Below are 10,278 nucleotides of genomic sequence, written 5' to 3'. Positions count from 1 at the left end.
GGTAATTTGAAATTAGAGTTAGTGACTGAACTCTGATGGGAAAACAACACATACACAAAACCTGAAAAATAGCGTTTGTATTTAGAAATTAAGTGACCAACCTTTGACCTAACTGAAATCAGTACTGACGATAATGATTCAGTTCTTACTTGCTGATATTATTATTTAGGCGTTTTTTAAGAGCACGTGAATGCATCTTTCTTTTATGTAGTGATTAATGAATTGTATAAAATGAATTGTTCTTTTGTCATTTATTTGTAGCTTTGACAATATTGTTGTTTTATATTCACGCAAATAAAGCTAGATTGAATTGAATGCATCCTAAGTGCCCCTCCTTATCCTTATCCTGGCCTGTGATTGGTCGAGTTGTACGTCCATCAAAACTGTACATCGCAGGCAGTTAGAGTGAGGGGAACAGGTTGACAGGAGCTGGAGGCTTGTACATTCAAATACTGTTGGTTGCAGATTGTAACCGGACCTAACACACAAGCTGGTGAGGGTGTTGTTCTTTGTTTAATTTGATAGTCGTTCCTCTGTTTTCTATTTGCTACGCAAAAACATTTCCTTTCCAATGCGCGAAAAAAATAATCAATTCGCGCATTGACAGCTATAACGTTAGCATCACAAGATTATTTCTTGAGAACTATCGCGTTAGTACTTCTGTGTTAACGTTAGCTAACGCTATCGCATGATATCACAGCCACACAATTAATATTAGCTGACGTTAATGTGACTCTTTTTGTCTTTTTTGTATAGTAACACAGCAACCGCTTTTTTAGCTCATGGTTTAACTTCTTAACACATTAATTCTAACCTTACGGCATCGTAAACGCCAAAAATCTCGTGTTGTCCTGCTAGCTTAGCAGCATGAGGAAGCTAATGTCGTGACTGTGATAGTTGGGAATGAACGACATATATCTCCTATCCTATTGTCACTGGACCCTTAAAAGAAGTATATTTTTCCAGCCACAACACACACACAGCTTCAAAAAGCTAAACAGACTGCACAGTAAGATACCAAGTAAGCGAAAATGAAAGAACATATATAAACAATACACAAATCGGCACATTTGTAAAGCAGTACAAACAAAAGTAACATGTATTAAAAGGAAAGTGCATAAGATAAAAATGTTGAAGTACATTTGGAAAGTATTGTTGAAGTTGGAAGAATGCTGCAAGGCTGATGGCCCTTATTCAACCTATAACTTTCTTAAACGAGTTAAGACATCCTCTCCTCTGGTGTGTAGGAGAGGCACATAATGTTTGTAAAATAATGCAAAGCTTCCTCAAAGATTGGTGTGTTTCTTGGATTTAGACTTCATTAAAATTAAAGGGATTCGGCTGCAATAGTGTCATAAGACAATGCTGCCATTCAATCTGAAAGGAGAACTCCTTGCTGTTTTCAGGAAGTTCATAAATAACTCATTCACATTCTGTGCTGGTCGAAGAAGAACAGTGGCTTCAACAGAGGTTTTATGGATAACCACTCCAGTTAACTTTCATGATTTGTGTGCCATGAAGAAACAGAGCTCTTTCAATATTAATTATGCTTTTATCTGAGAAAGCTGCTCTTATGAAAACAACTCAGTTCAGCGGCTTAAGTCTTCAAGGGCTGAGCTGTGTCTCCTGTTCCTCCTCTTCTTGAGTTACGAGAGTAGACACACTGATTTTAAAGGAAGAAATCTCTCCCCCTCCCCTCTCCCACTGCAGGAAGGGCTCAGCGCAGCGTGGGTGCCCAGGGATCCACTGCCTGAGTGTGGGGAGAGCAGCGGTCGAGGCCCCGGAGACATGAACCACACCAAGGGCGGCCTGGTCATCTTCACCGCTAACTCGCACCCCTCTAGCCGCGAGCTGGGCAAGAGGATTGCAGAGTGAGTACAGGAGGCATACATGCCATTACACACACAGAGAAAAATAGCACAGTAATGTAGGCAAAAAGGTCAACACTGGTCTGTCACCTTCTTTGTCTCAGATAAATAGAAACCTCTTATGCAATGTTCCAGGCTTTTTCACTTATGTTTCCTGGAAGCTAAGTTTGGATGTTTCCACCAGAGTCGCTGGTTCTGCATGAACATGTGCAGTGTTGACAATACTGAGCTAGCACTCAACAGCAGGAGCTGAACTTCTAAAGACTTCAAAGAGACTGTAATGAAACAGTCAAGTGACTTTGCAAAAATAATTTATTGGAAAGGATATTTTTCGTCTTAGTCAAATGGAAAAAAGTCAGAGGCAGTGTATGATAAGTTATCTTGTTGACTCAACAACATTCAGAATATAAAGAAAATCGGGAAACCTGGTAACTCTGGTTTTGGAGATGTTAAGTCTTCTATATTAACATTATATGCCGCACAAATAGGCCTACATGGTTTTTTTTTTCATCCACCCACTGAAACACAGTCATTTGACCCAAATCATATAAACCCCAGAATATTAGTACTGTAATAACTAATTTAAGTAAAACAAATTTACCAGTTATTAGATCAAGTTCAGGGAGGAAAGTGACTCAACGTAAGCAGTTACAGAAAAGCATCTCTTATGGACGTTATCCACGGAACGTCTCAATGTGTATTTAATTTTTTCTAAACGTAAAAAAGGCATCAAATCCTCGATCCAAGAAGAGGCAGAGGATAGATTTGGACTCTTCCAATGGAGACGAATCCTTTGAGCGATGAGTGACCCACAAGCCAAGCTTCTGCAAATTGGACACTGAGATGAAACCTCTTCATTAGTGAAATAAAAGTACTGTCATGGCAAATATCTGCACATTTAGAAAATCGTCCCTGCAGCTAAAAGAATATGAATTCAATAAAATTTTGTTACTAGCCTCCTTTTTAAAAAAAAACAATTCTAGTTGCAAGGTAACATCGTCTGTATTTCATGATGTTAAGTGTTTAAACAAAACCTGAATAAACCGCAAAAGTATTTGAAATGCACACAGTGCACTCCTGGACTCCTCAAGGACATTGGAGTCTGAGCATGTTGTTAGAAAAAATAGAGTACTATGGCGGGCTTATCGGGCACTAAACGCCCAGATAGAAAACACAGCATGTTAACAGTTGAGAGGGAGACTGCTGAGTGAGCAGGTCAGGTTTTCTCAAGAGAAGCAATGTAACATCAAATGCTGCTAACAATGTAACAACAAATGTTGCTTTGTTAGCGTTCCTTCTCACTGGATGAATGGAGACAAACTTCACCCCTATAACTTGTAGAAGCAAACCGTTGTGCCTTTGAAGGTTTTCTGACTCTGAAAACCAAAGTTGAAGCTCTTGGTTAAATTCAAAGGGCTTCATTAGAATAATTGTTTAATGAGAAATGTTGCCAAAGCATCAACATATAAAACTCTCTCTTTCTTTCTCTCCTTACTCTCGTTGTCTTTCTCAGGCGGTTAGGGGTGGAGCTTGGCAAGGCGCAGGTGTACCAGGAAGCAAACAGAGGTAAGAGGATGTCTGACAGGGGCCGACTCCTCCTGCACGTGTAGATTTGTTTCTTATTATAACCTTCTTTTTTTTTTACTAAGGTAATCTGATTGAGACAGAGATCTCTTACACAGACCTGTGTACAGCAGAAGAAATATACACTAGGGCTGCACCTAGCCATTAAAAAAATTTAATAATTTTTTGATTAATCTTATGACTAATGTATTGATTATTCTACGTCACTGCAGTGTTTAGATATTAATAATAATAATAATAATAATAGTCCCTGTTTGCAAGATGCCTGATCAGAAAAATACTGGACCTCCAATTCAAAAGGATTGCTATGATACAGAGATTAATGTAATCACTGTACTTCAAGCCTCTTCCTGAACTGGAGAATCAGTATTTTTACTGAAGTGCTTGAAATGGTGCAGAAGTTACTTTTAACATTGGGACGATGAAGAAACATTTAGAAAATCAATTTTAAATGACAACTGCAAATAGAAACACCTTCCTCGTGTTGATCATCCTAATATATTAGCGTTGTGTGGGGACAAAAAGTAAACCGGATATGTGGTGCTGCCACTACTGTCTTGACATAGCGTTCCGTGTTCTTTGCGTCACATTTCTGTGCTGCTTCAAGTGTTTGTACACTGTGATGAGCCATTTCCAAACCACAGAGCTCACAAAGCAGCACATTTTTAAATCTCTTTCCAAAATACAAATTTTAGATAGTCGTAGGCAAGTTTTTTTTAGCTCCAGGTTCTTCTCCAGGGGAATCACTGCTTTAACCAGGCGCAGCACTTTTTTTAAAATTTTTTATTTTTTTAACCTGTCCTGCCCAGCAGCCTGGTATAGAGTATGATGAGCTGGATACCATATTGTGCCAGACAGACTTTACTTTAACAAGAGAGTATTAATATACTCCTTTCTCTTTTTTATTATTTATTTAATTATGTATTGATTTGTCACCGGGCCGGACAGGGGGGCAGACACGGGGATGGGGGGGCACAAACAGACAGCACATAGAAAGGACAACACCTGCAAGAGAAGGGGAATGGAAGGTGGGGACAACAGGGAATAGGAGAGGGAAACGCCAATTGCAGAAAGCAACGAAACCTGCAATAGAACAGAGAGGGGGGCTTGGGGAGGAGAAAAACTGTGTGTGTGCATAAGCCTGTTAAAGAATGTAGTTGTTCGTGAGAGTGGGACACCATGACTGTGCCACACTGACGCCTGCAACAGCCAGGCAAGAACCCCAGTAGCCAATAGGGGTGGGAGAGAAAAAAAAATAAAATTTAATAAATAAACATAAATATATGACTCCCAGATGCACCGCGATGCAAATGTGGAAGACCCCGACCCAACCAAAAGACGCCCAAAAAACAAAACAAAAAAAACCCCGACCATCCAAATGCCAGTTGACAACGCAATGCCAACGGAACTCAAGAGGCGTAACCCGCAGAAGAGCAGCGCCCGGATCGACCGCGGCATGCACACAACATAGAGCAGTGCTCCCCCACCCCACCCAGCACCCCACCGCCGCGCAGCGAACAACCAAAACGCCCAGATGCCATGCAGTCATCAACATCAGTGCACAAGTGACGAGCCCAACTCGTGCACTGCGCGAGCACGTCGACACCCAATGCCCGGCAGCCCCCCGCGAATCCCGCGTGCGAGGCCGGGCAAGCGAGAGAGAGCGAGCGGCAGAACACAACAGCGAAAGCCAGCGGAGAGAAACACCAGCAGCAAGTCCCAGCCCGGCAGCAAACGCGCTGTGTAGGTCACCGTGCACACGCCAATAAATTCCGCCACCCCCCCAACCGCTGGGAAAATCTAAGGCCGCCCCCGCCAGCCGACATCCGCCATGCCCCCAGGCTGCTGTGCAACACCAACCAGACCAGCAACGAGGCAAAATCAACTAGCCCAGCTGCATGCCACCACCAACCCACCCACCCGTCAAGGGCCGAGAACTCCAGGCACAAGCCCAGAATAAACCGGAGCACAGCCCTGCCCCGCACCCACACTGCACATCCCGAAAACTAACTTTATACTTCAGTATCCAGAGGGGTCCAACAACTGGCCGAGAAATGGGGAAGCATGGATCTGAGGCCAATGAAGCAAACCAGGGACGCAAACTGGTCCCTCCAAGCCAACGAGGAAATACTTCCCCCGGACTCCAATGCACAAACCAAACGCCCAGTAACCATCCAGAGTAGAGCTGAAACAACAATGGCGATAATCTATTGTTGAATGTTGGTCAGATCAAACAAGACAGTTAAGGACATCACCTTGGACCCATTTTAACATTTTTGACATTTTCTAAATAGAATCTTTTAATCAATCGAGAAAATAATCGGCAGATTAATTATAAGCCTTTGTTGGAATAATAATTTTGTTTAAATTGTATTGTAAATAATGGCCCTGGCACAGACAGAAACACCATCGGTTATCAAAAGGGAAGTCGCATGAGATTATTGGTACGGATTGTCTGTGTTCTATCAGACTAATATGAAACCACATCTGAGCATGATCAAGAACCAAGACAATGTAATTCAACAGTATCAGAAACCTTGAAAAGTTAAAGAAATAATACAGCACAGTGATGTCTTGTAGCACTTGCTGGCTATGTAATTAATCCATCACACTAATAATTAGTAAATAATAATAAATAATTTTAGTAAAAAAAACAACAACTCAATAGCCTTTTGAATCACAATCAATGCCAGTCACACATTATTAATTAACAGTTTAATTAAAACATCACTCTACAGAGCAGTGGCTGTATGCCACACTATAGGCAGACACTGATAAATGATTACTCCCTGCGCATGTCACCAGGTTAACTGGTAAATAGTGAATTGTGTGTAAAGTAGCAAGTTCTTTGAACCTTAAGCCTGTTACATAACATAATGTTATAACACTGTAGCCTTTCCAGCTCTGAATGCAGAAATATTGATTGTACATGTCCAGAGACTTCGATAAGATTGAACAGTGAGTCTTAATTAACAGGCTCTCTGAAAGTGTTCATAAGTATTACATAAGCTTTCAGTTTGATCACTACGGTTAAAAAAAAAAAAAACAACAAAAAAAACCCAAAAGTGAATAAAGAAAGGTTGTCTGTCTGATGTTTGGCACCAGCCTAAATTACAAACAGTGGATTTTGTGCTGCAGGAGGCTGTTGAATGTTTTTTTGTGCAGTTCAGTCAGACCAATAGCAAGAGCTGTCACTAATGCTAGCCACAATAGCGAGGAAGCTTATCGTATCATAATGTGCAGTGTCAGCACTCACCGAAAGTCAAAGATCTATCTCTGTTTATACAGTTATGTTTAGCTACAAAACCAGGAATGCTTAATGGTTTCCCTGAAGAGGAAAGACTGTGTTTGTTATGTAAATTAGGTGAGGCTTAAGACAAATTATTTCTGTTGTATTGCTTATTATAAAATAATTTTGTGGTTACAATAGTAAAATGTGACTCTTTCTGACTGGGTTATACATAAAAAAAATTGGGTCATAATAGTTCTGTGTTTTGTAATGTAATGTCATATGTAAGAAGTGATTTTCTTTTCTGATGAATGCAACGAAGGATACTGGTATAGCAGTATCAAGACTTTAACCTTCGTTGGATAACTATGACCTGGATGACTGAGAATCTTCATAGACATTTTTCTGATGAATGTTTCACTGCTGCTGCAGTATTTGTGATGTCTTGTGAGTCCAGCTGTATGTGCACGACACATCTACTCCACTCATATCCAAGAAATTACAAACTGGACTTTGTCTTTACCACAAAGATTTATCGTTTCTTTTGTATACATGATTTTCTGACAATATAGTTGTTTAGAACAATGCATTTGCATCCACCTGCCTATCTACCGATTCTCACGAAGATGTACCAAACAGTCGCGCCCTCTTTATCACACAATGCTGATGCAAGTCAGACAAAACAAAGAGCAATTATTCAGCGTAGTAGATCACATATCTTGAGCTGTTCTCAAATACAGGCAAGCTGATTTTCATGGAACACTGAAATGGAAAAACCCTCTGAAAGATAGACAATCTGTCAAAAAAAGTCAGAATGTGCAGAAGAATGTAAACATTTTGTAGTTAAAGGGCAAAATGCAGAATGTCTGTGATCCTTTTTTAAGTAGCCTGCACTACAGTCGGCATTATCTTAACTGTGTAGTAGTAGTAGTAGTAGTAGTAGTAGTAGTAGTAGTAGTAGAGGTGTACTAAGATAAGAACAGTATTCCCCACGGTGAATATTAAGTTTCTTGGCTTACAAACCACGTGGGTTGATGGCAGGTGACTCTGTTCCCTCTGTCTGTGTGTCCCTCTGCTGGACATTTGGCTCTGCCTAGGAAGTGTTTTGTTTTCTAATCTCTCTTCTGTGGGAGGCACATTTTTGGAATGCTAGTATCTACAGTTTCTCACCGGGGGGTTCTGGGGGTTGCGGGGTCATCTGTGTGAAAGGCACGAAGGGCTCAGATAGCCCTCTAATGAAGCCGACAGGCCTTGCAGGCTTTATGAGGTAGGAGTGTGCACAGGCTTACTTGTTGCTGTCTTATTCTCACATCCTATTTGTTTCCATAGAAACGAGGGTACAGATCCAAGAGTCGGTGCGAGGCAAAGATGTCTTTGTGATCCAGACGGTGTCTAAGTAAGAAGGAACACACACACACACAATTGAAAATTTCAACACCGTTTTCCCCCTGAAGCATGTGACTCATGTCACGAGTTTTGTCAATGTCGTCCCCCTCTCCCTTTTGTTTCCGTCCCCTCGGCTGCATCAGGGACGTGAACACCACCATAATGGAGATGCTGATCATGGTGTACGCGTGCAGAACATCCTGCGCCAGAAGCATCACGGGCGTCCTCCCTTATTTCCCCTACAGCAAGCAGTGTAAGATGAGGAAGAGGGGCTCCATCGTCTCCAAGCTTATTGCCTCTATGATGTGTAAAGCTGGTAAGTTGGTGACGATTACAGCACAAAACTGGAGGAGGGGAAGTGGGAATAGTCAGAAACCGGTGGTCATTTCTAGTATGTTTCTATTTGCTTACAACAGCACATATTATAAGATTGTGTTAACAGGACATTTGACATTCCATGCAAAAGTGAATCGGTAAAATAGGACTATAAGAACTGCAGTCGTTAACGCACTCAAACTGACCATGTTTGCACAGGTCTCACCCACCTGATCACCATGGACCTCCATCAGAAAGAGATTCAGGGCTTCTTCAACATTCCAGTGGACAACCTGAGAGCCTCCCCCTTCCTGCTGCAGTACATACAGGAAGAGGTAAAAACACAACGTGATTTGGATATTAAAGGATCTTCGAATGAGTTTTCTTACCTTTAACTCTGGGAGGCTCATACTGTTGTCACTGATGAATCTACAGTCATACCTTCGTCACTCAATTGACCATTCTCTAAGCCCCGCCCCCTTTAGTTATGGTTGCTACGCCTGTTGAGTTGTTGACACGCCACATATGCAGTTAACAATGTTAACAGTGGCAGATTGACCAGTGAAGCAGCAGGTGCTTGATTTCTGGCCGAGGCGGATGAGCAGGCTCATCGTCTGCTGTCCCAGGAAAAAAGTCTGCATCCTCACCAGCTGATGATCCATGTAGATGACATGAAACTGCATTGTTTCTGTACTTCAGTGTGGACCTAGTTAGTGCCAGTATCAGTATGATAAGTAAATAATACAAGCTCACTAGTTATTTAGTTCCAACATTACCCTGTTTGGGTCTACATACCGCAGGACAGAGGTTAGATTTGGGCTTCAGGATGAGCACACACCAAATGTATGTGTGTTTGCCAAATAAATAAAGTACAAATACAATACAAATAAAGTAAAGCTAGCCCGGATAACAAGTTTGGCTGGGGTTTCTTCCCCAAATCTAAGAGCTGCTTACTTACTACACACTGGATCTGTTAGTCGGGAAGGTTTTTTTTTTTCTTTTACTTTAAGGTTACCTGTAACCACACATTGCTGTATATGAAGTGTAATGCTGAGTTGTGGTAAGCTAGTTAGCTGGACATGCTAACATTGTTAGTTGTTAAGCTATATTTGTACAATTCCTGTTTGGGAGAATGGTTTAGCAAACGGTCAATCGAATGCAAACGTGAAATTAATTACTATCTTTATTTTCCACAACCCTCCAGATCCCTGACTACAGAAATGCTGTGATTGTGGCCAAATCCCCAGCCTCTGCCAAACGGTAGGATCTCTTCACTCGCTATATTCATGGGATCACTTTGAACTGTGCACAGCTGTAACTCATGATATAGCTGTGTAAAGTAACATGTTAATCGTGAGCCTACGTTGTTCTCCCTCTCACCAGTCTTTCCTTCCCTGAAGAAATTCAGGTCCAAAACTGGATTTATTTAGCAGAATGACGTCTGTCTTTTTTTGATACCACCACCGGGTGGTGCCAAAGTCAGAACTTTTCATATATTATACAGTAACTGTTTTATTGAATGGATGTAGTACTTCCTGTTAACCCTTAAGGCTTTAGATCAGAGGTCACTAATAGGCGGACCGCGGTCCGGATCCGGACCCAGCCGCCGTCCTCTCCGGACCGCCGACCTACAGCACATTTATTATTGAGACTTACTACCTCGTGACGGAGTGTTTCTATTTTAACCCGCGCAGCTTTTCTAGCATTTACTGTACTGGTTTAGAGGACCAGGAAACTCACAGACCAATCGCATGTGCTCCAATCGTCTCATGTGACGCTGCTCAGCCAATCAAATCTGTGCATACCGATGCTTGCGAGTCGAGTCCGCGAGATTCACCAGAGACGTTTTGGAAACACACCCGAATTGAGGAGACGAAAGATAAAAGAGATTTCACA

The 10,278-nt window shown here is 41.7% G+C and overlaps 1 protein-coding gene across 1 annotated transcript in view; it reads left to right on the top strand.

Moving 5' to 3' along the window:
- Positions 1 to 357: 357 nt before the first annotated feature.
- LOC123984713 (phosphoribosyl pyrophosphate synthase-associated protein 2) overlaps positions 358 to 10,278 on the top strand; it is a 20,418-nt gene continuing 10,497 nt past the window's right edge. The window contains exons 1-7 of the mRNA XM_046071779.1: positions 358 to 493; positions 1,711 to 1,871; positions 3,382 to 3,434; positions 8,011 to 8,077; positions 8,211 to 8,383; positions 8,602 to 8,717; positions 9,587 to 9,642. Coding sequence (XP_045927735.1) covers positions 1,789 to 1,871; positions 3,382 to 3,434; positions 8,011 to 8,077; positions 8,211 to 8,383; positions 8,602 to 8,717; positions 9,587 to 9,642 — 548 coding nt within the window. The 5' untranslated portion in view covers positions 358 to 493; positions 1,711 to 1,788. The remainder of the gene's footprint in view (positions 494 to 1,710; positions 1,872 to 3,381; positions 3,435 to 8,010; positions 8,078 to 8,210; positions 8,384 to 8,601; positions 8,718 to 9,586; positions 9,643 to 10,278) is intronic.

Source organism: Micropterus dolomieu, linkage group LG02, assembly GCF_021292245.1.
Source record: "Micropterus dolomieu isolate WLL.071019.BEF.003 ecotype Adirondacks linkage group LG02, ASM2129224v1, whole genome shotgun sequence".
Taxonomy (NCBI): Eukaryota; Metazoa; Chordata; class Actinopteri; order Centrarchiformes; family Centrarchidae; genus Micropterus; species Micropterus dolomieu.
This window is presented reverse-complemented; position numbering and strand designations above follow the sequence as displayed.